Source organism: Chiroxiphia lanceolata, chromosome 10 (assembly GCF_009829145.1).
Source record: "Chiroxiphia lanceolata isolate bChiLan1 chromosome 10, bChiLan1.pri, whole genome shotgun sequence".
In the NCBI taxonomy this organism is placed as follows: Eukaryota; Metazoa; Chordata; class Aves; order Passeriformes; family Pipridae; genus Chiroxiphia; species Chiroxiphia lanceolata.
The window spans coordinates 15,798,265-15,825,046 of record NC_045646.1 but is presented as its reverse complement, the minus strand read 5'-3'; the positions used below and the strand labels follow the sequence as shown (position 1 = coordinate 15,825,046).

The following is a 26,782-nucleotide window of genomic DNA, read 5'->3' as shown; positions in this document are numbered from 1 at the left end:
TGCAAAGGGGAATAATCCCTTCCCTTGATTCACCAGCTGTGCTCCTGTTACTGCAGCGTGGGATGCTGCTGCTCCCTTGCTGCCAGGGCACAGCACTGACCCAGGGCTCAGCCCTTTCCAGCAGAGCTCCTCTGGAGACAGTTCTCCCTTTAACTAATATCTGGTCCAGCAGAAGTAGCCAGTACTGCTGGCCATAAACTGGAAATTGCCACTCTTAGAGAACCTAACTTAGAACTAAAAGTGGAATAATTTTGCTGTTGGATTACAGTTTTAAAGTGATTTTTCTCCCTTCTGAATAGGACTTATACTTTCAGTGTCCCAGAACAAGGGTTGGTCAGTCCTTTGCACACCAAAGAAATACCAAAACTGTGGGAAACCTTTCTGAATGATTAGTAACATCAGTACTTCCAGTAAATTAAGCATATCAAGCTACAAAGTGAAGGCATAAAGATTAAATACTGCCTTTTTTTCTTTTTTTTTTGAGAAGTATAGCACAAACTATGGGAAACAGCTAAAGGAAGAGTAAAATAATTTGGGAAATAGCTGTTGATATGGGATAACTGCTTTAAAGTATCTCATAGCATCAACCTGCCTTGGTTTCCAGTGTGTAAGAAAACAGATCATATAAGAACATACATTGTGCAAGCTTACCTTTACAGTGTGAACCCTCCTTCCTCCACCTCTTCCTGTTCTCAGACAACAGGGTAGGGTGGTTGCTGTCTCACATTTTCCCCCAGGCTTACCTACTTTTGTCCTTTACAGGGTCTCAGCAATTGCCACAGCCCAATACTAAAGGGGGAGCAGGAGGGGGAACAGGACAGACAGATGAGACCAAATAAAAGCCCAACCCACAACACATATGTTGCTCTACTCCAACATGCTGCTTACAGCTCGAACTGGTCAGTACCCCCCTTATATACAGGAAAATATCACAGGAGTTGGGAATTCCTCCCACCTCTGGGAAGGCTGATGGAAGGAGAGGGGGACACTTTCATGTCTCCTATTACTTCTAGGGTGGTTTGGGCTTTGTTTGGGGTTTGGATATTTTCTTTTTTCGTTGCATTTTCTTGGGGTTTTCTTTACGTTTTTCTTCTTTGAACCAGGTTTCCAGAAGTTGCTGCCAAACTAGTTCTTGAGCTATCAGAAACTTTAATCTAGTGCCTTGAAAACACTGGATGGGCCGTGACTATTTCCCCTCTGCTTACTTCTCCCATTTACTGTCCAAGATTTCATTATTCCCCAGAACACACAGCAAAGGAAGAGACCCAAGGTCTGCTCCTCCCTCCACCCCCAAAGCAGTTCAATACCTGATCAATACACACACACACACACACATTCAGCACCAGGAGACAAGGACACCATATTTCTCTAAAGGCATCAGTTATTCCTCAAGCCATTCACTCTCAGTCACAGGCAGCAGAGCTATGGTAGTTGTTTCCTACCTGCTGGATAAACATGCACCAAACATTCTGATCAAACACTGTGACTGCAGCTGCTGCTGGTGCACTGGGGCGGGGCAACTACCTACACTCATCTGAGGAAAGCTCTGAAAGCACAATGCAATTGGGAACACACAGCTGTGAAATTCCTGCATAATCACTGGAACAGATCACATAATACAGAGCTGGTCCAGTTCAAGCCATCAAGAGACTAGGAAAGGAAAATAAGAGAAAGAAAGGGCAAGCCCTGAAAAGGCTTGACCATCAGCAAGGTTTTGCCTCCCCTTCTAAACTTTTTATTCTAATCCATTTCAGCAAAGCTGTTCATTATTCTCCATTCTGCCAATACCTTTAGCTACAGAAAAGAGTTTTGGCTTGGGGGAGGCACGTTCATATTAAAACCAAGGCATTACCCCTCATGTCAGGTGGACTTTTCTTTCCTGCTAGAAAGCCCCCTGCAGAGGTTCAGGCAGCTCAGAGGACGGGCACTGGCATTACTCATGTGCAGACAGGCTGCTGAAAACAGGTGGGACAGAGCCATCTCCAGCAGTGGCCAAAAGAGAGGGCCCAAGTGATGCAGACACTTGGAATTTCCCCAGTCCCTGCCCTCAGGCACCCACCTTCTCATTGGAGGACAGCTTAGCAAGGGAAAGCAGATAGAAGAAAATAAGACACATGGTTGAGGGGAAAGAATCTGAGCAATTCAATTTTGCAAGCAGTCTGCATATGGAAACTTGAATATCCAATTAAGTTTGGCAATGGCATGGGGGTTTTACACATAGCTGGAATTAATTCTTGTGCATCTTCCTACAGAATATGAAGCAGCAGTGTAACTAATTCATGTCAGATGGGATACTAAAGCATTCCCTAAACAAGAGATTCTGGTATAAAGCCAACATATAACAAAAATAAAATTACTGCACAAGTTCAGCAGCAGCTATAAGTGCTTAGATGGCACTTACATCCATGAATGATTTTTTGCTGCTCTTGTTAATTTAAAAGGACATGAAACTCATCCAAAACAGTAACTGGTGGTGTTCTTTAAAACCAGTTGAACTTACCATGTTAAAAAAAAGCATCTATTTTAAAAGATAAGACTTCTTACTGTACCCTTTATTATACCTTATAAAGGTATACAAAGCAGTGCAGTACCAAGATGACTACATGTTCTTCTGAGGGCTACAGAGCCCTCAGCTGGCATCTGCACACACCTGGGATTGATTTTAATGAGCTTTTCCCTTAATCCAAAGTTCCTGAAAGGGAGGAATCCTTAACATCTTACCCCACCCCTCCATTTGTCTTTAATTGCTCCTAGATACATTTGTTTGCAGGAAAGTACTGCAGCCATGTGAACTGTGACTCTTCAGTTTATTCTTTTCATTTACTAACTTGCTTTCTAATACACCAAAAGCTGCCCCTGGTATGAAAAAAAGAAGTGTCCCCAAAAGGGTTTCATTCACTTTTCAGGCCAACTAAATCCTTACTCTGTGCTGAAAATGACAGCCAGAACAAACAAAATCATCACCACAGATACTCTTTTCTTCCTTCCTTTTTAAATAGGTAACCAACAACTTATTTTCCCACTGAAAGTTACACAAAGGCTATATATCAAATTTGAAAGCTCCTCAAAATTTCAAAGTCGATGAAAGCCAGATTCTAGAGGGAGACAACATGGGTAAAAAAAAATATCAATACACATGATATTTTAATACAAAATATTAGCTTTTTTCTTTTTTTTTTTTACACAAGTCAGTTTTTTTTAAAATATAGAACCTTAGAAAATGAACAAATTGCTATCCACACACTATAAACACTTGGTTTGTGCTCAGTTTGATCAAGTTATCAGAACAATTGAAACACCAGTCCATAGTTTAAACACTGCCTTGAAGTTGAATGAAAGCTATGCCGCACTGTGCGCTACCGTTACTGTATGTACAGTGTGAAGCGCCTTCGGTCAGGTTTAAGAGTAGGAAAAACTGTTCAGTTATCAGGTTCTTTGTGCAAGGATTTCACGTTCTACTCGTGCTCATGACAGATCTGTATTACATTGCAGTGGCACTGGTATGAGCAACCACATGTAATTCTGTGAATGTTCACTGGAAGAATGTCCGTTACATGTTCTGGAAGTACAAGTTCTTCAGCTAGACAAAAGAAAACTTGTTAGTTTAGGGGAAACACTAGCCTGATTAGCCAGGATTTAACAATGTCTAAGCACTGAAATGAATTTTGATTTCTCAAAGTTGAATAAAAGTCATTAACTATCACATTTTCATAGAGATTAACTGTGTAGCAGGTACATCTCAGGAATATTTGTAATTGCCCGTTTTTTGAACCCATAGAAAGGAAAAAATTTCCCTCTGAGTTGGAGGTCTTTAAAAGGTCTTGTTTTAGTAGTAAATCATCCACAAGTTGCAGGTTGTTAGCCAAGTAGATTTAGGATGATTTACTTGCATTACAGTAATTTACACAATTGAGCTTTAGGCATACAGTACAAAACTATGAACAAAAAGGTGAAGCAAACTTTTTTATTTATATTCAGGTAAAAACATTAACCTGATGAAGTAAATTATTGCAGATTTGAGAAATCAGCACATAAAACAGTTGGACAGAGCATTGCTTACAGGTGCTTTATCTGTGTCAAAAGACAAAGGCTGAACTGCTTGTTCCAAGCTAGCACTGGGGGGGGAAGAAAAAAAAAAGAAAAAAAAAAGAAGAAAAAACTACAAAATTAATCATGAACTTAGATCAAGAACAAGAAAACTGTTTACTCAAACAGGGAATGGAACAACTAATTTGTCTTTTAAAAAACTTTACATCAATTGGAAATGCTCTGGCCTTACCACAATACACACTGGCCAGCCCAAGCTGTTGGACTTCAACTACATGAAAGAAATAATTCTTCCTCGCCTCCAGTAAGAGGCTTTTGCTGCCTGAATCACTGTGTAAACAGCTCTGGAGCGCCGACTGGTAACGACTGTCACCATTATAACCTACCACTACAGTAAAACTATGCTATAAGAAAGGTTCTACCTAGTTACAAAGGCTGAATTATATTGACAATATATATTTGATTTCAGTAAAATTTAAATTATCTTAATCAGAGAAAGAGGCACGGAGCAGTTAAATGCCCATGCTAACCCAAACATAACAATTGTTGAATGTTGCACACAAAAAGAACCAAGTGAATTGCACATCAGACAATACATGAGGATGGGTAAAATTAGAGGCAGGTGAGGGTACACAGAACTAGTCTACTAAACTAGATTCGTCAAATACATGTTGTGTTTTAATTTCTGTACTTATGTACAAAAGTTGTCTTTGGAGGAAAAACTTCAGACTTAGCTAGATGGATACACACAGCCCAGTATTAAACTGCACAGCGACATTTATTGTTCCAGCCTGGAAAAACATCCCTTTTTAAATTTCACACAGCAAAGCAAGTTAAAAACTTCACTCATCAAATAAATGATAATTTAAACAAGAACTTGCTAAAGAAACCTTGTCACAACAACTTTTAGGGCCTGATCACTTTAAGTCCATAGGGGCTTTTAATGAATATCAACCAAGTGTCTTTGTTTATAATCTGCAAGCCGTTTTTCTACAACAAGAAGGCGTAACACGTTTCCTTGACTCAGGTGATATATTTAGAAAAGAATCATGAGTTTCTCTTTTGCTGTAACAGGCAGACATTGCATTTTTTCATTGTGATCAGGAAAGATGGAATGACTGCTGCCCTTCTCTTGCAGCTATCAAGAGTTTTTCACGCATTATCTCAATAGTTGAATAGTCCGGCAATTTGAGATAGTTCACACAAGTCATTACTGAGGGTAAGAAATCATCTGGATTCTCTGTAGACTCAAAAGTCTTGCGTACAATCGTCAGGGGAGGGTTCAAACTTCGAAAACCTGGTAATGAGAAAACACAGTCAGAATAAGGTTGCTCCTCTTGAAAACCCACAGCTGACACTGCAGACATCTATCAGTGACAGCAGCACACACAGCACAGCTGAACTTTTACAGGTTTGGGATATGGCTTAATAAGGCCATGCAGCAACCTAAAAAATACCTGAAATCCTGTCTGTAGATTAGATTTCCAAGATGAATTTAAAAGAAGAAATAGGTTAGATGAATCCACTCTACTTTTAATTGTGTTCTGTATATGTAAAAACGCTATTCCAATCATAATATCTTAAAGAGTTTGTTGGCTTCACAAATTATACCTGAAGTCTACCCAGTCACCTCTGAAATTAGAAATGTCAAACCAGTATGAACCTCTAATAATTTTTTTCCTACACTGAAGTAATCCACTTACTCTGAAATGCATTATTAATAGTGATTTCATATATAGCAATATGTAATAAGGAAAACCTACCTCCTACAGGCAGTCTGGGGCTCCCCGTCACAAACTGAAGAAACAGTCTTTGCTGCTCACTGTCAAAACTACTGAGAATTTCAAACAGATACTTCACTGCTCGACTGAGGAGGGAAAAGAACCAAGATGACATTGCTTTGTTTATCATTAGAATAATTGCATCAGATTCATATTCAGTGCAGTATAAATATTTTCAAATAAATTTTATGTAATTCCTTTAGTTTGAATAACAATATATCAAAGTTATTTAAATACGTATTTTCTACTGGTTTTGTCTTTTTGTTTGCTTGTTTGTTTTTTAACAAGACCAACCCCATGTTACCTGTCATGTGTATAACCGTGATCAGGCCTGCAACATTCCATTAAAGTCTTTGCATCCCAAGTGTCTGTTTTGCTGCCACACAAGAGCTGCTCCAACTATAAAATGAAACAAGAAGGAGTAAGTGCTTCCCTTTAGAACCTGAGGCAGGATGAGTACTGCCTGCTCTAAACACTGCTACAGTGCTCCACTTCCTGGGATGGCTTGGTGCAAAACCAACTCTGTCACACCAAGCAATCCACCCAAATTCTTTGGATTCAACAGCTTCATCCCAACGACTGTCTCATTTCCTCAATTTGCCTTTGCACACAATCCACCACCATACGAGATGCAGAATCTCTCTCTTAGAACAGAGACAGTCCTAATAAGCATCTTACACTGGAGAACCAAAAATGCCATGAAATCTCAATTTTTAAAGAAATCTGGAGGAATGCAAAGAACAGAGTGTTTACACTCACATTTTAGAAATGTGAGATCTTCCCTGAAAGAAAAAACAACAGTCATTAGACAGAAATGGATCTGTCAGATAGCAGTTCTGTACTTCGGTTATTTTGCCTGTTCTTTCTACGGATTTGGGCAAGCAGAGGTGACAGGCTACAGGAGCCAAAACATTAAAAGTTTCTGCTGACATCCTTCGGGATACACAAGGAGTTGTAAAACCCCGGTCTCAGTAACACCAGAGGTCTGACACATGTAGCTGTTTGGTCCATAAAAGAATTTTACATGTTCTTTGTAATAGTTTAGGCATGGCTTGTAAAGAGGTTCAAATGGCTGGATAGTTACCAGTAAGAGAACACGAAACCACACACGTATATTCCATCAGGGAAAAGCTCCATCTCAGACTATTCCTGTGGCTTAAATTTGATCAACTGTATTAGCAGATTAGCAATAGACTATCATCTGCATTTTAAAATTGCAAGGGGAAGCAAGCATCAAACCATGCCAATGACAAGACAGAAGAGCATCACACATACCACAAAATGGACAAGTGGATAAACCAGAATAACCTGCCATTTTTACTTGCCTTGAATTTGTTGTAGAAGAAAAAAAAAAGTGGTGGTGCCTTTGAAAGTAGTACCAACAGAGATGCATAAAGAATAATCACTAGAGTAGTTACAGGCCTCAGCTTTAGGAGACTCTTACATTGCAAAGCACCAAGAACATGAGAGTAACAGAGAGGCTTGGCTAACACACTGTTTCAGAGCATGCTTTAATGTTTGTTCTTGAAGTCAAAGGTATAAGTTTATAAAGGTAAAAAAACCCCTCAAAGTACAGTCTTCAAATAGACTCCTTAAAGGGAGAATAATAAAACATTCTCTCTTCTAGTCCAGACAACCATAATTGTGACTCAATTCAGTCCACTTAAGACTGCAAGCATTTTACAAGGAAATTTATACGATGGTGGTGAGAACAGGGCAAGACAAACTATCCTCATTCTTTACCCCTTCACCTGAATCTCTTATTGTCTAAAGCTTTGTTAAAGAGCTGAATACTTTTCTTATTGTTTTCATAGAACATCTAGGTAGCATCCACATCTGTGGATAGCTATTCAGAGGTACTGCAACACAAGGAATTAGAGTATCCATGCCAACACAGAGAGCATGCATATATAAATTCAGGCACTTCTCTCAGAAAAGCCGGAATCACACAATTTTAAAGAAAATGGAGCTGCTCACAAAAGCATTAAATAAATGACCACTGAACACAGAAATCTTTAAGTATGCAATTTCAGGGACACTGAGTTTTACTAATGTGCATTAGAAATGTAATGTCATCAACTGTCCCAGATGCCCTGCACACAGGTTCAGACTGCCCATACACAGATAAGGTTACAAAAACCTCAGCAAAACCACATTCACCAACCTCTTCAGGGTAGAAGTATTGAAGATGACTGAGGGGAAAGACCGATTCAAATCCATCTCTGAAGGAGTCAAATTGTCTGGCAACACCTTCATTTAGTGCCCAGAATATAACCAACTGCAGGGAAAGAAAAAAAAAAATAAGAAGGAAAAACCAATCAATTTGAATGTAGGAAGCGTGGAATGACCACAACTGTACAAAAGGGTACAGCTGCAGAAACAAAACTCCAGAAGTCTCACCACACCCTCACTGGAGTTTCAGCAGTTTGAATATGGATTTATGGAGCTGCTCTACAGCATTGCCTCGTTCTGCTTTCATTCATAACTTAGATTACCCTAAACATGAAAGTCACGCAGAATTTAAACAACTTATTTGCCTTTGGTTTTAACTGAACAAATAAACAGAATTCAGAATAGGTTAAAATGAACCTGCAAACCTGAACACTTACTATTTTTAGGAGCCTAACCTAGGTGTTCTCTCTCTGCACCATTTAAAATTCAGTAACTGAAACAGAAATCCTTAGGGCATCATTGGCTATTATATTAGTTCCCCACACAGAAACATATGGATCCCTTTTCTAATACATAGTTTAAAAAAAGTAATTCTAGTAGCTTACTATTACATGAATACATGGGAACAAAAGAAATACCTTCATTTCAAGTTACAGGGATATGGTTAAGAATCAGAATGCAAAAGGCAGTAAGACACTGGTCTAGGCTTTTTGAGTGCGATTCTTCTGTTTTGTTTTGGTTTTGTATCTGTAGTTACTCCCTCAATATTAAATTCACTTCCAAAGTGGACAGCACATACTAAAACAACAATCAGTGGGGGGAAGGAAGGGAATATGGCACAAACAAGATGAAATTTCTTTTAAATAATCTCCCACAGGCAGTATTGCTCTATTAAATTAAGAAATTATATTGTGCCGAGTTCAGATTCTTTTGTCAGTCAGTGCTTTTGATGATTACATTTGCCTTATATACCCCTCAACTCTAGCAGAAAATGAAGGCTGGTTGTAAAAGACGTGTTGTCAACACAGAACTACTAGTTTTAAAATGTGTGATGTTGATTAAAGTTATCTGCATGTGAATGTGATTAAAAACTCCACAGATATTGCTGGACTCCTGAAGCACGTATTTAACCCTGTCCCAGTAACTGAAGAGTTACTTGTTCCAGAAAGCTCTCAAGTACAAAAGCTCATTAGGATCTGTTGATAAGCTTTCCTACAGAAGGGACTGAATTTCAGTTGTGTAAGATACACACCCCTACTTTCACACACCACATTTTACTCCTGAAGAGGAAGGTAGGAAGCACCAGCAGCACAGAAAGCTGTTCTGTAACACAGAACATTCTATGGCTATTCTAACAGCAGAGTTGCTTACCTAGAATTGTGATTACTTTTTATGACCAAGAGCACGTGGCAAAATTAAGCTGCACTGTATTTTTGCAGATTCAAAGAAAAGATCAAATTGCTAGGCAAAAAAACCTACACTACTGAAACTTTTTGTTCACAAATTTAGAAGCAGTAAGTTGGCCTCTTTCTCTGTAGTACAGGGGAGAAGGGGACAAAAAAAGAAAGAAAAAAAAGAGAATAAAGTCTTTCACTATACTGGTAGCTGAAGTAGTTCTACTTTCTGATAAAGGCAGTTCCTGTGGGAACTGTCCTTTTGGGGAAAAAAAGGGAGGTGGAGGGTAGAATGACATGATGACAAGAGAGGCATGAAAAGCAACAATAGGATATTCTAGCTTTATTGACTACTTTTAATGTTAATCCACGCACAGGATTTTAATGAAAATAACATTTTCAAGAGCAGGACAGCTGACCCATAGGGAGCTGTACAGGGCAGCTGATAAATAAACTGTTTCTAAAATGCAATTCATCATACTTGTGATAGAGAGCACACTAGTTCTCTCTGAAATCTTTTCTATTTCCTTCACATCAAGTGTGCAATGCTATAAGGACAAGGACAGGAAAAACTGCACAGGTGTCCTTTAAGAAAATAGTTTCAAAAGTTGCTTAGAAAGAAGAGGAGGGTAAGCTTTCTGTAGTAATCTGCTTTTCCTTTACAATGCCAGAGGCCTGCAATAGGACAACTACAGGACACGTGAGTTGTCTGCAAGCCTTTCTCAGTGTATCAGACACCTGATACAAGTTACCCGCAAAATGTATGAAAAAGACTTGAATGAAACTTTTCTCAGTAAATAGAGACTGATAATTCTGTTTCTAACCAACTGTGGTACTTCATATTGTCCATCTGTTAAGTCTGGAAACAGCTTTATATCCAAATAGATTTAATTTTGTAAGTGATTCTTGACTAGCAGAATTCGCTTTCAATAAATAAATACATGAGAACTGGATAGGTAACCATTTTGAACCACAGGATGAACAGCAACTCCTCAATATTCAGGTGTTGTAAGGATTATGGAATAACTTTGCAAAGTTCTCAGTTCACATGCAGGAGCTTTATGACCCTTACTGAATTGTTTCTACCAAAACATCAAATGTGTTTTCTTAGTGCTTTAAAACTTCAGTCATCAGAGTGAAAGGGCAGCAAACCAACCTCTCAGGAAAAACATTATTTAGTAATTGGAATACCATGATCTTTACCTCCATCCCACTCATGACTTCAGGGGATAGCACTGCAAAGTTCCTGCCCCTCCTCATCTCTTTTCCAGGCTGTTTTTAACCTACTCCTTTCAACACTTTCTTAGGGAGAAACAGTTTCCTACCTTTGTTCAGCAGTATCAACTTCCTGTTTTTCTATGCCTTCTGACACAGGAATAAATCAATACACAGGTGTCCTGTCAACTTATTATGGCAATACTTTATCTTTTCTTTACCTATTATTATTTATGGTTTGGGGTTTCTTGTGTCTATATTTCATGGGTTTTATTTATTTGTTTTGGGGGGATAAATGTTTTTTTATTGCCTTTTTTTTTTTAACAAAACACTACTGCTGTTATTTTGACTCACAACTGAGCTGATGTTTTCTTTGAGTCCAAAAAAGTTACATTATTATTATAGCAATTCAAAGGCCATGGGTTAGCAGATGCTAAATTACTGTTGCTAACAAATTCACTACTATAACCCAGATGTGGGAACTTGTTAAAATGTTCTGAAAGTCCATAGCTGAAATGAGTCCACTTACAACACTTTCTCCAAAAAACCAAACTTCTGATGACTTAGTTTTTGTACTATAAAATTTTCAAGTCAGGTGCCCTGACTAGGATTCAAACAGTTTTTCTGTAGTAATTAAACTTGTACAGAGAAGAAATGATCAGTAGGAAAATTACTGCAGTGCCTAGTTCATGAGAACGAACTGAAATATATATGGAAACAAACTACCAGGGAGCAAGAATAAAGAGAATTTTAGTCCTAGGTTTGCTTTTACATACTCTGAGATACTCTTCTAAATTGTGGATGGTGACCGGTGTATCTTTCCCCCCTTTCTTCAGTTCTATATTGGGAAACCCAGGAAGTGTGAAGTCCAGCCCTAGATCTTCCACTGAGCAGCCATTCATAGTCAGAGCCTCCAATGCATACTGTAGACTTTCTTTGGTCTAAAAAATTGGAAGTGAAAACCAATGAGAACAATTCATTCAAATTAACTCATCCAAAAGTTAAGCAGATGTTTCTATAAGAATATTACCATTAAAACTGTTACAGTACTCCTTGCTTTCCTTCCATAGTTTTCATACATAACAGTAAATCAAGACAAACCAAATAAATCAGCTTAATGGATAAACTGGAAAGATCATAGGAGTACACTTTTTTCTAGCAATTTTGGGATTACTTTGACTTCTTGCCTATTATGTATCTAGAAAATACTACTGCAAGATGAGGAAGCGTGTAATAGGCTAAGGCTCTTAGGCTACATGTTTGCCTTAGAACAGTTAACAGCATTCAGATTTGGCATGCATACTGACATTTTTCAGCCTTCATCCATCAGGTTTCAGGTTTTTTCAAACTCTTGTTGGGAAATTAAAGGTGGTGACAAAGGAGAGATAGTGAGACAGTGAGGTGAAGAGGAACAAAGACCCACAAGCTTGCAATAACTTCACTAGTAACAAAGCAGATGTATTAAGAGTAAAAATTAGGTTATTAACTGCTACCTTCTATTAACATCGGATGCTAGAAAAAGCATGCATGCCAAAGACCTTTCATCACTATTCTGCCACAGTGAATTGTACTATTTTCAGCTAAAAGTGGATAACCTTGAGAAAGACTTTTCTGTATGTCTGACAGAACCTGTACCCTCATGCATTATGACAGTTTACACAGTTCTGCATACAGCTCTTCAGGGCAGGAGGGGAAAATACCCCAACACAAAAGGCACTTCTAAGAAAACCTGAAAATTTGACTAAACCAACTAATAAAGCCAAACCTTTTGAACGTTCAAGAATCAAGGACAGATTTTTTTCCTCTGATATTTAAGTTGGTTAGTCTTTTCAAAGTGAACCAAAAGAGAAGTTAGGCAAACACCTGACAGTTTTACACATTTCTAGACTGTGTTTAATCACACAAAAGAATCCTATAATGTATTTCTCGCACTAGGCTTCATAAAAAGATTGTTTTATAATTACTAGTCACTGATCCAATAACATTAAAACTACTTTGCATTAGAATGAAGTAATTATCACTATTATCATCAGTATTAAGCCCTATCATACACTCTGAATTACTTCCACTTCGTAAAATCCAAATGTGTGAAACTGCACTCTTCCATTCTTAGGGTAACTTTCCCACCTGTGTTTTATCCTGTTCAAGTCTTTTCTTTTGTCTCACAATATCTTCAAGGTGATATATTGATTTGGCTACTACTGGATCAATACTGAACAAGTCATGTGATGTCAAGGAAGTTTCCTGTCGCAGCATCCACTTATAAAAAGGAAGTCCAAGAGGAAGGTCCACCTGGAAACCAAAGCACTGAACTGTTTAGTATTGAACTGTCTTCCAAAACCATATCTTTTGCTATCTTATCTCTTGACTGGACCTAGAATACTATTTACTATTTCTTCCTTCCAGCACACACCAAAACACCGTGTCTGATTGGTTTTGCCTCAGAAATTTACAGTTGAGAAAACACAACTGACTGCTTAGTGCACATACATTAAAAGCAATCAGCAAACTTGCAGCTGGGAGAACAATAAGCCCAAAACGATCTTGAAAGAAGACTGGATAGAGGCTGCAACACGTGCCAGGTAATGGCTTTTCCTTTTTACACTATGGGCTCAAAAGCCACTGTAAAGATCTTCAACATATGCTACCCTCTCCCCCCTCAAAAGTTCAGCTGCATCTCTGTCCTCCTCCCCACCCTCCACCAAACTGCACTTAATTCTAGAGCTGAAAGCAATACCATTAAACTCTTAACGCTTTTATCATTCAACACTCAGAATTACTATTTTAATTTGACCCCTTCAGAATCATATTTTATACTCTTACCAGTCTAAAATCCATGATTGCCTTGGCCATTAGTTTTCCCAGAAAGCGGAACTTCATTTTAACTTTTGCAATGTGGGCTGGCTTGGCTGTTCTACCAAAAGGAAGTGCAAAAAGGCCTTGAAGGTTATGTATATACTTGGTACCTTCCTGGCTTCCTGTTGAGGAAGGAAGAAAGGAAGAAAAAGAAAATGGTTCAGTACATACACTTCTAGTTTCATTCCAGACTCAAGTCTGAAAGTGGCAGACAGTCATAACCTAAAGCTTCTTATAAAAACCCCCACCCAAACAAAACAAACAAATAAACCCAAAACCAAAACCCACAAAGATAATCACACTCTATCCTGAGGCATATTACCAGGCCACAAACTGAGGTGCTCTTTACAAAACTAAAGTCAGCTTAGAATCAATTCAATATTAATCAATATTGGTAATTTAGACAGTAGAGCAATTACCTTTTGGATTGGCTAAAGTCACTTCTTCTCCCCTCCAAAGGCCCAAGTCTGCTCTCTGTAGTTCCTGAGATACAAGTGCATAGAACTCTAGTGTGGGGCCTAGGCCTGTGCCAACCTTCAGGGGAAGGAGGGTGATGGGAAAAGAGGGGGAATGAGATAAATAAGTAAATAAATTAGTCCATTACATCAGTCTGAATATCAAAATCTTTACCTTATTTGCTATAAAAAAGACTGCACTGCAAAAAGCATCTAAGAGAACGTAACTACGCCAACATTTACAATACAACAGAGGCAGCTTGGAAAGACCACATGTAAGAGGGAATAACAGTGGAATAAAAGTATTAACCACCTAATTATCATATTATAGAGGAAATGCACACAGCTGTTCGCTTAAGAGTTAGAAAAAAACGTGCTCTGCAGAATAAGATTGATTATGAAATTCAGATCAGAAAGAGCTTCTCCAAGCAACTAAAAATAACAACCAAGTGGATTAGGGGTAATTAATAGATAAAATTCTGTAGCACCAGCAACATGAAGGAAGAAGAGTCTGACCACGTCATTCTAGGAAAGTTGTAGCTATTTTGCATTAATCTTCAGTAAAAAGGGGTTAAATTAGACTGCATTGATAGTACTTACTTCATTCTCATACTGGATTTCCAACATGGCTCTTGAACTGCCTAGATCCTGCATCACAGATTCTGCCTGTTTCAACAGCTCATCTCTGTTCACAGTGCGCTACACATTAAAGAAGTTTTAAGTAGTGAAATTATGTCTTTAAGTCCCAGCTCCCAAGGCAGTTACAACATGAAAAAAGTCAGTTATGCAAGGTTTTCCACCCCATGCCAATAGTTCCACAGTTCAACAATTTGTAACCTTATACTTTGAGATAAAATAATTCTTGCTTCTATATGAAAACTGTTCAGAATTAAAATGCTCCACATAAAATGAAAAACCAATGCCTTACAAGTGTGTCAGTATAACTAATAGGTACTACTCTTGCCAAGAAGCTGGCAATAGGACTGTAACATACAGAGAAGTGCTGTCACATGATGTTATATACCTCAAACTATTATAGGGAGAAGAAAACAGAATTAAGATGCTGAAACCCAAACAGAAAACCCAACACCACCAGGATTCACACATGTTGGAAGCTATATTCTGGTTTAACTTGGTTCTCACGTCTCTTGTCTTTTTTCCCCCACAGGAATTCAAGATCATACAGCATATACAGCAGATCTTATTTTGAGGTAACATCTCTCCAGACTCAAGGCAGGCATCCAAGACTACCTCAATTTAACACAGTTACAGCTTATTATGCTGTGAAAGGAGGTTTACCTTCCACAAATATTTTTGTTTATTCAGGTAACACTTAAGGGTCTAAACCCTGCTGCTTGAATTCTTCTGAAAAATCAAGCAAAGCAGAGGTTTACAAGCTAATATGTAGAAATATCACTAAGTTTTTCGTAAAACTCAGCATTCATTACTGGAGCATAGTTTCAAGAATCCTGTGAGGAGCCCAGCTGAGGATGGAGCTGGCTGTGAGGGAGCACTCGCCATCCCGCAGCCCCTCCTGCCACCTCGTGGCCAGCGCTGGGAACACACTGAGCCTCCTGCTCGGGGGCTTTAGCGACTAAGAACCACCTCCCCTCACCGCTATACCACCAAAACCTCCAGCTTCACAAATAAATCTTCCCCACATTTATATTCTTCAAGACAGTATAAAAATAAGCAGATCGCCCATTCCATTTGAAACAAGATATACCTACTTTTTTCCTGTCCAGCCGTGGTGCCACTCTGCTATCCTGAGAATCCGACTGATTGATTTCTGGATTAGTATCCAGTAGTCTTTGCATGGCTCGATCACGATCGAAAGCGGTTACATAAAACAGCATTTGGCGGGTATCAAATGGAAAGAAAAATGGGCTGTAAGGAGCAATGGATTAGTTAGCTGTGTTCCACGTGGCATCTATGACTATCATTTAGTTTAAAACAAAACAGAAATGCAGTATGCCTGCAATTAGTGCTTTACTATACACTGTGGTGAAAGCAGGCTCCATGAAGGAAGCCTTCCAGAACACACTTTAGTTTTAGTTACAATGCTTACGAGCAAGAGTCTAGAGAAATGCAATAAACGAAGGAGCCACAAAAAAATTCTAACTCTTCTTCAAAAGTAACTCAAAATACTTGAATGCCTCGGCTATGCAGTTTACATCAGAAAATAAAATTCCTTGTTCACAGCTGTTTTATGTTTAGTAAATGTAACAGATCAAAAGATTCTTAAGAACTGGCTCCAGCTCCTGTATTTGGCAATGGGAAGGCATGAGAACCTGCTTACAGCAGCACCAGCATTCTACCTTCCACCACTTGCAAAAATATTTTAAATAATCTGTAAAAGACTACCAGAGAAACTTCTTATTTTAATTTATCACTTTCACTATTCTCAAAGGCATGTGTACGTGAACTGTAGTTCTCTATTGGCATTTAAGTGAAAAGGCAGTTTTATGGAAAAAATACTGCTATAGATTTTTGTGTAAGAATAGACACTCATACTCATCATCTATTATCTGGAATGTTTATGAAGGACTTTAGAGACCTTATTTTAAAAATGAAAAGCCAAATAGATTCTCTAGAGTATGTATGTCCAGTTAGCTGTCATCAATGTTGCTGCAATTAACATGCTTGAAAAAGCCAAGAATGTCAATTCTGGTTCTTCATTTTTTCAAGTGCAAGAGCTTTACAGCTTATACTCCGTATCAAGATACTAAAAAGTACTATGAATATAGCTTCATAAAAATTATCTTGAATATTTTATCAATAATGATAAATATATTTTCCTTTGTACCATAGTGAATATGTCATGATAAATGCAGTGGTATGGTAAGAATGCCATTAAGCAGTTTAACAGGAGAAAACCACCACCTGAATAAACAAGTACCATAATTTCAATGAGAAAACTTAAAATTGCTCAGAAACTCCCATAAGAAGTTACCCAAACTTCACAGCTAGTCTACCCCTTAGCAGGTGGCTTAAATTATGCAATATAGGTGTAAACATCCATAGGAGTGTCACTGATGTAACTTGGCAAGACTTCTGTGACCACATTTTACCCTCCTCTGCCACAAGACTTTTGTAAGGTGTGATGCACTTGTGCTGCCCAGTCAAGAGGCCTACTCAATTCAAATTAGAGCCACTATGCAGCAAATCATCCATACCATGTTTTCCCCAGTTCTGTCAGCCAAGTTGGTATGTTTCCTGTCATAATGACCAAAGGATCCTGAAGCTGCCTGTTTGCTTTTGCTGTCAGTTTGCTGTTGATAAATTCCGAGGTTGGAATTATCTCCTTGCAGACTGCATTCTGTGTTAAAGAAAAGCAATGTATTTCTAGTTAGAGAAATGCTGAAAGAAGTACCGAGTCTTTATTAAGACATCTCTTTAATGCTTATAGTTTGCTTATCATCACAAGAAAAAAAAAAAAAACTTCGTCATTTTGGCCATCCAGAGTCTAAGCCATGAAAGAAGGACTCAGTAGAGTTTTACTGTTCATTTTCTTTTCAGGAATAAAGTTGGATTTTGAACCTAAAGAAGGAAAAAGCACGAGAAGTGTGTCCAACACACTATAGAGAAAATATGGCCGATGATAAGAATTTACTGCCTTTGTCTTATCAGGAGTTAGAGAAACATGCAAGGGAAGATTACTCGAATAATTTGCATTATTCCATCGTGTTGGGGGGCAGCAAACAGGGGAAAAAAGTTATTTAAGTTGTTTGAGGACAGAACCATCTGTATTATTATGATGAAAGGGATTTAAAAACTGCTTTACTCACATCATACAAGTAATACCAGTATCGACTGATAGCATGTAAAACTCTCAAAAGAAGAATAACATCTAATGAGGGATCTTCAAATGTTATATTTTCAGGTGGAGTAGATATGAGGTAAATTTCCAGAGGATTTAATACCGAAGGGCATACACCATCTAGCAGGAAAAAAAACATGTTTAGCAAAACAAATCAGTTAGTGGTCTTCCTAAGATTTAATTGTTAGGAGCCTAGGTAGTATTAGTCATGGCATTCACTTAGCTACAACAGTTTAGTTAAACAATTCAATATATATCTTATTTTTAGTTTTAATACACAGATTAATATATGTTTACTATTCTTATACTATGCTTGCTTTAAAAGAAACACTATGGTGTCTGTAAACATTCCTGTGAAATTTCTGCAAGGAAGGGGAGGAAAGCTAACATATTAGCAAGGCAACACACTCACCATGCCACAATTCATCATGTTTTTTAGAATTTCTAGGGGAGGTTTTTGTGGGAGCAGTTTGTGCTCTTCCTCTTTTACCACCAACACAGTCCTTATTACCATCTTCATCCTCCCGCACAGGTTTGTACCTAAAACATAAACAGAAGTTAAAAATACGTTTTTGAAATGCTAACTAACATGGAAATGAAAGCATTTATGAAAGTGTTAGTTCTTTGATTACCGGAATTCTACTTGAATAACAGTTAAAAGCAGAAAGGCAAGAACACTTGCATTTGGATATGATCCAGCCTTTGAAGGTAGGCCCTCAGAAGCAAAGTATGTCATGAGGGAGAAAAAATGGGGACCCTTCGGCTCTGTGAACTGGAAGGAGAAAAGCAGAAGGTATAGACAAAACCCCAAAGTGACTGGGGTTTGGGGGGGTGCTGGTTGCTTTTTTTGTTTGTCTACTTTTTTCTTTAGCACATTTTAAGATTAGAAAAAGACACTGCTGAACACTGAAATGTCAGGCACAGTAGTAGGTCAGTGCTCCTCCCAAAGTATGGCCAGAGAATACATACACCTGCATCCCAAGCACATCAGGAAATTCAAAAGTCCACAGTTTTGGAAACAAAAAGAAGAACGACAGCTATATTCCGATTTTCTTGATGTATATACATTTAGGAAACTGGAGAAGTTATTCCCTGATTTCTCTAGGCAACTTACCAAATGGTATGTGTTTTTGTCCAAATCCCAGCTCTTCCTAATGGGTTGCTTTCATCATCTGTAGATTCCCTCTCCTCCTCAGATTGCAAACTGTACTGCCTGACTGCCTGATACACAGTCATATTGTATGGCAGCAAGTGATCTCCAATGTAAAACTGCAGTCTATGTCTCACATTCCCTGAATTTAAGAATTGAGCAGCCTGAACACAACAAAAAAATACCCATACAAGTTAGGAAACATGTTGCACAGCTTTTCTTTAAGCTTCTCCCCACACTGCTCCCTCGCCTTGCTCCCAGACCAAAAGCTTACCAGAGATTCATCTATTTCTTCATCTGACCCATCATCATCACTGTCTTCATCATCTTCTCTAACTCTTCCATAGCCTGAGGCAAGAGAGAAGAAAGATTTCCTCATTAGCTTTTTTTACATGAAATGTGACAATGCTCTGATACTCTGACTTTTATAAATTCCACTGCTTAAAATCGTTCCAAAATGCATCAGTTAAAAACAGTAAGATTCAGAAGTGCTAGAACAAATTTCAGCATCAACATCTGGCATCAAAACTGCCAAGCTACAGCCAGTCTGACAGTCAAGTAGATTATACTTCTGTTAGTATTTTGACTGACCTGTTTACAACATGAAACACTCTGTCCCAGAAAAGGGGAAGATTTTCTACAGTCTTAAGTCTCCTCCCTGTGAGCAAGATATATTTATTTATAGGTGCCTCCCATTTGTCTTCAGTGTAATCCCTCACAGGTTTTTATGAACTCTACACTGACAGTAGCAACTATTTCAAGAAGCAAAACACAAGTTACAGTATAATATATAAATACCTCTAACTACAAGGTATCTTTCAATGGCTTGTACCAAAGCCAGAGGATCAATCTTCACAGGTCCACCTTTCCACTGTTTCACATTAGCACAGTCTGGATGTCTTTGCAGTTGGCATTTTAATTGATGTGTATTGAAGAATTTTAAAGCTTGGGATCCTCTGTTAAGAGAAAAACTCAAAATAATTTGTGAAAAAAGTTGCTACACAAAGAATCTAATAACTATAATTGCATTAAAATAGGCTTATACATGCATTTACAATTTCACTGGTTCAGTGTATTATTTGTCAGACTATTTCTGTAAAAATAACTTATGACAGTTTGGACAAATAGATTAAAAGTTTTCTCCTACAAGAACACCAGAATTCAAGTTGGACACAATCTGGAAGCTACACAGATTAAGAGAAAGCCTAGCCTGAGGTCTGATTACAATATGGCCTATACTGACCATCTCTGAAATCTGCAGTTGTTCAGATTGTCAGCTGATGCCACATGAGATTTAGAGCTGTGTTTTCCTTCAGTGCAATAAGGATCAGAAATGGGCATTTCCTTCCAAAATGCAAGTATTCATTTATATGGTTTTTTCAATAAGGACCTGAATTTTAATGTTAGTTAGATTAATGCTACAGTTTGAGGTTCCAATTCATCTAACATAATGGATGTTATGTCACCATAAGTGACAAAAAATCCACACTAATTTACTACCTGAGACATAGAAGACTTTTGGCATTTCTAAAAAGAAGAGCCTTCAAAAATTCATGTTCAATGCTCCTCCTCTCCTAATTTCTACACAGTCATAAGAATATGCCTACAATCAAACTGAGCTTTAAGCCAGTACCAAAAAATACTTGCAAAACTTCTTTGCAACTTCTACTAAAATAGATTTCCTAACTGTGATACAAAAAATGAAAGCTAGTGTTGATATACCAAAGAAAAGCATAGATAAGAAATTGTAGAAATAGGTCTTCAGTCACTTAAATTTGTTACATAAAGCACAACAAACAAGCTGGATTCCAAATTTATTCTCTATCTTAAGACTCAGGGCAGGTCCACAGCTATTTTAAACTACGTTGACAGCCAAGAGTTATCACTCAATGCATTATCATGCTAGAGAACAGAACTTACATGAGTAATAAAGTTTAGCACTGTAATACAAACTCTGCAGTTTAATGACTTGGCTAAAAACATCAGTGTCCCAGCAATAAATAGATGGTTTCTTCCCAGTGTTTGTTACATGGGGACAAGGAAGACTTTTGAATTTTTAAAGCTTTAAATTTAGAGACCGCATTTAAAGTTACACATCCACCTCCAATCTAAGTCAGAGAAATTTCACGATGGTAGGCAAACCTTTGGTTAACTATTCCATCTTCCACTGAATAAGAAAGCCAACTGTGTAATCACTTCTGTCTTTAACAGGGTCAGAAGTTTCTATTACTTCCATTACCTCTTGGAGAAGTTTTAGAAAACAAAAGCTTCCAACAAAACTGTTACCTGAGCATTAATCCTTACCTGCTCCCTGTTCCATTTCCACTAGGGAAGTCATGCACTTTAACAGGGAACTGTTCCATCTGACTGAGGCAGTTGTTCATTTTATGGACTAATGCCAACAAAGGTGCATTTTCTAATGGCTCTAATCTTCCAAGGGGCTCTTCTCCAGGAAGCTGAAATATAGTCCAGTCTTTTAATTATGTGCCTGAATTAATCCATCTTAAATAATTTATACCACAGATTATTTTAAAAAAGGGAAATTAAGAATCACTGTTCTCACTGAAAGCACCAGCAGTATCAGGATGACTAGATGACACATCACAACATTATGAAAGACCTGTTTCAAAGAACATACTTTTCTCTCCTGGTTTCAATTGAATAGCCCTACAGATTTTAAGCATTCACCCTTAGCCATGAGCAATAAGCTTTGTGGAAGCTGTAGTTATCTACCTTTCTCTCTTTCACTTGAAATTTATTCCTTTAAAAACAGGACACTAGTTTCTTGCAGTATTTAGGACTAAAGAGAACAAGTGATAAGATTACTATCCAAACTCTTTCCATATCAACTTCTTAAACGACAGAAACAACTTGTAAGTTGTTCAAGACTCAGTTAATTGGCCATTTTGGAACTTTTTCCACTGCTGTGTGGAATTTTCTGTAATTACAGGGTATTTGAAAAAGTTCATGACCTATAAAGACTTAGAACCATGTGAAAGTTACAGTGCTATACAGTTTAGGCATAAACAAACATTCCTTCTGTACTCTACCTTTAAAATAAGGTCAACACTGAACCTTCTCAGATGGTTTTTCGAGAAAGAAAATTTGAGAGAAAGACAACCAAGAATTCCAAAACAAAAAACAAGAAAACTTACCGGAGAAGAAAAAAATACATGAAGAAATCTTTTCAATCTGATATCCCTGCTTACAGCATCTTTTTCACTTTTAGATGTCAAATAAAGCAGCAGTTGTTTAACAAACCCACTATGCTGGATTTCAAATGAGGAGACATCGGACTCCGAGACAATGCTACGGATTTCTACAAGGCACTCTGTTCCACCATCCACCTGAGAAACAGGAAGGGAGTGTTTTACTATGCAGGTACTTAGGGCTTAAGAAATACTATTTTTCCTTCTACTGCATGGAACAGCTCTAAAGGGAGGGGGAAAAAGGGAAAGTCCAGAGTATACTGTAACTTAATACAAACAGTAACAGGGCAAATAATCTGAGGATAAGCACTTCTCTGTTCAAGGGGAGACATTACAGGCAATATCTGCATTTTCTCTATTTTAAGAAAAATGCAAGGTCCCATTTTTGTCTCACACAAGGTAAAGATGAGCTCCAAACAAGTGGGTTTTGTTTTAAAAAACAAACACACACACACAACCCAGAAAAAGAAAAAAAAAAACAAAACAAAACAAAACAACCCCCCCAAAACACACAAAAAACACAGTGTAGAAAAAAAAAACCCAAACAACTCAGACTGGTATATATTTTACATGACTTCCACGTGGGAGAGAAGAAGAGAGAAAGTTACATATTTTAATGATTGCTTAGATCAAAGCACAGAAGATGGCTCAGCTCTTGAGCTACTTCAGATGTTACATGTTTAGACCACCTATCAAGGATCACAACTGTTTGAAAAGCAAGGCTCAACCTCTTGAGATGCTCACAGATTTGCCTCAATCTGTATTTCTTCCATCATTTTAACAAAATGCTACTTCCCTCTTGATCTCCCTCCACCCCCAAAGTTCTTACTACAAACTGTGTTGCTCTTTAGGTATAAAGTCAACCCTAACACTTAACTGTGGAACTTTTAAATTTGAAATAAACTGCTATGTAAGTGACATATTGCTAGGAATCAAGAATATCCTTGTTAATACTGGTCTTTTATCATAAGTGATGTGTGTCAGAGCTTATATACTCATTCCAAAAAATGACTCCAAGTCATAATGAGTCATAAGTCCAGTCAAGAAATGTCTCCCCACTCTAATTAAGTTTGCCATTTCTAACCTGGAGGTTGAGTTGTTCAGTTGCAGTGCAAAGTCTCTGTAATACATTTAGTGCAGGATTGCTTCCATCCATGTTTTCAGAGCTAAAATAATGTTCTACAAATTTATGGGCTTGCTCCTTAATCCAGCCCTTAATTTTTTCTCTGTAAAGAAGAACACAAAAGGCATTTGGCCACACTTAGCATTTCCATCACCAATATTGCAATAAATACAACCAGAGTATGACTTTCTCCATGTTAAACAGCAGTCACAGACAAAAAACTCTTTGCTCTTACTCCAATGCCATAAAGTTCTTTTCTCTACAGATCACTTTTTGCATCATTTTTCTCAGTTCTACAATTTTTCCCCACCATGCTACTTTAAACTACTAAGAGGTTATTTTCTCTACCTTTATTTCTTGATTCTTTTCCCAGAGTTATTTTAACTGTGGCTGCGCTCAAACTTCTTTGTTACATGGTATGTAATCCCTTGATGGTTTATCATAAACAGCTGCACCTCAAAGTTAACATCATGTTACAAGTACTTTGACTTTTTTGTGTGTGTACCTGTTATTGGAAATGGTATCCTTGGAAGCAGCCCTTGCAAGACCACTTACTCCTGCTGTTCGTGCTGGTTCAATATTATTACTGTTGGACTGTGTGCTTAATCTTCCCCATGTTTTAGGATTTAAACTTGCCAAGAAAGAAGATTTAGGAGATTGAGTAGTTGTAGGGCTTTTAGCTGGAGGAAGCAAAGACAAAATTGAGAGTAACAGGTTTGTTACAGCTAGCACTTTTGGCAGCTTATAAACTTACTTTAGAAGGAGATAAAGTATCACATTTTAAGAATTATTTACCTTGATTGTCTACTTTCTCATCATCTCTTGGAGGAGAGTATTTTGGTCTCCTTGGCCCTCGTTTTGGCAGTCTTTTCCTCTTTAGAACATCACTGAGTCTTCTGTCCAAAGTTAAAAATAAAGAAGCATGTTCCCACCCATCATATTCACAGATATACCCATCCCTTATTTTAAGATGCATCTGCCAGCTACTTCCTCAGGAATTAAAGAACAGGTTCTATCCCATAACATGGAGAATGCTCTTCACTCTGGGAGAAGGGGCCTGAACACTATTTGAATTGACAGGACAAAGTGACTACTCTCACAAAGAAGGGGGTTTGCTTGCTGTCACCTTTTTATTATGAGCAGCCAAATGCAGAAGTGACACTAAACAGAGGTCTCTCATAATTTTCATGTTTTAATTTGTGTAACCATCTGTTTATTCACTTATTTGAATAACCTTAAAAAGAAGAAAAAAAAATCTACAAACCTCTACTGAATGAACACCGAAAGACACTGGATATTTGACCTGCCTCCCTTATTAAAGTCCAGAAAACACTTTTTCAACAATTTGTGGCATTTCTACTCACCAATCCCTACACTTACAAAGTTCACATATTTCAGTTTTGGTTTAAAGTGACAAACACTTGACCTTTAAAAGGAGGGCAAACTGTGTAACATGAAAATAATTTATTCCTACAAGAGATTTTAATTCTACAAGTGTTCAAAATGGTTGCCTTCCAACAAAGTAACTTAAGGATGATTTCTTTTTTCTCCAGTCTCCAGCAGAAAGGACCTATGCACCATAGCTCTTAAGGAATTACTCTGTCCTCAAGAGTTAGACGAGACTACAGCTGTGGCTCTTGGCATCCTCCCAAAGCAGCAAATTATTTCATATTATTACAACATAACTATCATGTCACTAGTCCTTTTTTTTCTTTTAAACATTTAATATAAAATTAATCAAAACTACCCACTGAAAGTTTCAACATCACCCCACTTTAGTTCTTTAGAGGAAAACACTACAGCAAAATGCAGACAACAATACCATAGCCCATGTCACTCTGGGTTTAAAAAAAAAAAAACATAAAACCACAACAAACCACTAAATCCAACCCAAATATGTTACTTTTCAGGAAGTACACTTACCCCTGTGGGCTCAGATCCAGTGAATCCTCCCGGCTGTGCTGTAAGCTGGGAGAGCCCAGATCTGCAGCTGCGTTACTGGCAGCAGTGGCTGTTCCAGTACTTATTGTGGTCGTGGTGCCCAGCGTTCCCGAGCCGTTAGTGCACACTTTTGGGGGGCTCGTTAGCAAAGCCTCAGACTCTGCCAAGTTTTTTACTTGGTGCATCACCCCTTTGCAAAAGAAGAACTCTTTGTTTAGTGGGTTGGTTTGAGGGGTGCAGGGCTGGTGTGGTAGCAGGAAAAAGGGTGTTTAAAAATGTAAAAGTCTTATGTGAACCTCTGTTTTGACACTGGCAGTGCTGGCTCACCCCACCCATCAATACAAAGTTTTAAAAGCAGCTCAACCTTTTCTCCAGAAAGTTAACCTACATAGTTTAAAAATAAAAAATTACAGCAGCATGACCAGTAGCTAAAGAAACCCTGAAATCCCCAATGGAGTAGAACACAGACTTCCTGCCAAGGATTCGTCAGTTTTCTCCAGTAAGACTTCCCATGTAATGAGCTATCTTCAGCCCAGGTCAGTTCACTAGGATCTAGTAAGCCTTGTTTCAGATTCAGAAAACACAAGTTTGTCTCTTCCAGACTCTTGGTAAGCTCCTCCCTAGCAATACGAGGACAGCTTGCACAGATTTGTCTTTACAATAACAATATTCCATTTTTACAGCTTGGGGAGGCTGGAGAGGAGGGGTAAAGGGTATGGATTCTATACACACATGTTTTTAAAATACTACCCAGAGAGGTGAAGAGAAAAAAAAAGAAAGCAAGATTTACCTTCTCTTCTGAAGTAAACACTAAAAATGTCAGGTAACTTTTGCATTAAGATCTCTGCCATCTGCAGGGCTCCAACTACTATCTTAAGGTCTTGACTCGACAGCATGGAGGCAATATGACTAAAACAGATAATTTGTTAGAATTAGCTTTGTCTTTTTTTTTGCTGCATTTTTCTTTACAAATCAAGTCAATTCATCTTGCATATACAGCACTGGAGACTGAAAGCAAACAAATTTCACAGAGCTTTTGTAAAAGCTATAAATAAAAGGACAGTCTTCTTCCCACCTAAATCACTTTTAGTAAGTTTTAACATGGCATAAAGAAAAAGAGAGGGTTTCCTCCCTTCATAAATATGGTGTTGTGCAGCTCGGTACTTCCTTTGAAAAACTATTCAGTTTATTTTCTGATTGTATCCTTTTATCCAGCTCCCTGACTTCAGGCATAACATGTAGGAGAGGCTTTATGAATAAAACTTACCAACTGAATGCCAAAACTGTCTGTTACTGCTCACACTGTACTACCTCAAAAGTTATCTTGCCCTTAGAGAAGTTCATAGGCAACTTTTAGAAATCAAAAAACCAGTAAAGGGTAATGTTAGACATTACCTATGGCTGTGGGTACTAATAATCTAAGTTTCTAGTAAGAATGCCCAGTGTTGGCAACTACTGCATAGTGCCAAAAACTTCCTGCAGAGCTGGCAGCCTCAGCTTTTCGAAAAATATACGAGACTTTAAAAGTATCATTTCCCCCTAAAAAAGATGATTCAAAAAAAGTAATCACAAGTTTTAGTTTTAAGCTCAAAATTAATTTCATTCATGAGAGTTAATGA

At 37.9% G+C, this 26,782-nt stretch overlaps 1 protein-coding gene and 1 long non-coding RNA gene across 10 annotated transcripts in view; one reads left to right on the top strand and one right to left on the bottom strand.

Moving 5' to 3' along the window:
* Positions 1 to 766: 766 nt before the first annotated feature.
* On the top strand, positions 767 to 4,124 carry LOC116791430. Its single transcript, XR_004358744.1, has 2 exons — positions 767 to 899; positions 1,104 to 4,124. It is a non-coding gene; the product is annotated as an uncharacterized LOC116791430 (long non-coding RNA).
* TRIP12 (thyroid hormone receptor interactor 12) overlaps positions 3,126 to 26,782 on the bottom strand; it is an 80,626-nt gene continuing 56,969 nt past the window's right edge. For 5 of the 9 annotated variants that reach the window (XM_032697354.1, XM_032697352.1, XM_032697360.1 and 2 more), the window contains 23 exons: positions 25,954 to 26,072; positions 25,146 to 25,353; positions 24,018 to 24,118; positions 23,728 to 23,902; positions 23,184 to 23,325; positions 22,046 to 22,237; positions 21,195 to 21,346; positions 19,689 to 19,861; positions 19,165 to 19,238; positions 18,855 to 19,054; positions 18,153 to 18,280; positions 17,709 to 17,860; positions 17,097 to 17,239; positions 15,651 to 15,807; positions 14,521 to 14,619; positions 13,885 to 13,999; positions 13,433 to 13,587; positions 12,737 to 12,901; positions 11,386 to 11,550; positions 7,993 to 8,106; positions 6,133 to 6,227; positions 5,811 to 5,914; positions 5,148 to 5,344 (listed from right to left, as the gene is read on the bottom strand). In XM_032697354.1, coding sequence (XP_032553245.1) covers positions 5,148 to 5,344; positions 5,811 to 5,914; positions 6,133 to 6,227; positions 7,993 to 8,106; positions 11,386 to 11,550; positions 12,737 to 12,901; positions 13,433 to 13,587; positions 13,885 to 13,999; positions 14,521 to 14,619; positions 15,651 to 15,807; positions 17,097 to 17,239; positions 17,709 to 17,860; positions 18,153 to 18,280; positions 18,855 to 19,054; positions 19,165 to 19,238; positions 19,689 to 19,861; positions 21,195 to 21,346; positions 22,046 to 22,237; positions 23,184 to 23,325; positions 23,728 to 23,902; positions 24,018 to 24,118; positions 25,146 to 25,353; positions 25,954 to 26,072 — 3,325 coding nt within the window. Of the gene's footprint in view, positions 5,345 to 5,810; positions 5,915 to 6,132; positions 6,228 to 7,992; positions 8,107 to 11,385; positions 11,551 to 12,736; positions 12,902 to 13,432; positions 13,588 to 13,884; positions 14,000 to 14,520; positions 14,620 to 15,650; positions 15,808 to 17,096; positions 17,240 to 17,708; positions 17,861 to 18,152; positions 18,281 to 18,854; positions 19,055 to 19,164; positions 19,239 to 19,688; positions 19,862 to 21,194; positions 21,347 to 22,045; positions 22,238 to 23,183; positions 23,326 to 23,727; positions 23,903 to 24,017; positions 24,119 to 25,145; positions 25,354 to 25,953; positions 26,073 to 26,782 lie in introns of all 9 variants that reach the window. The other 4 variants (XM_032697359.1, XM_032697357.1, XM_032697358.1 and 1 more) reach the window with 3 other exon arrangements.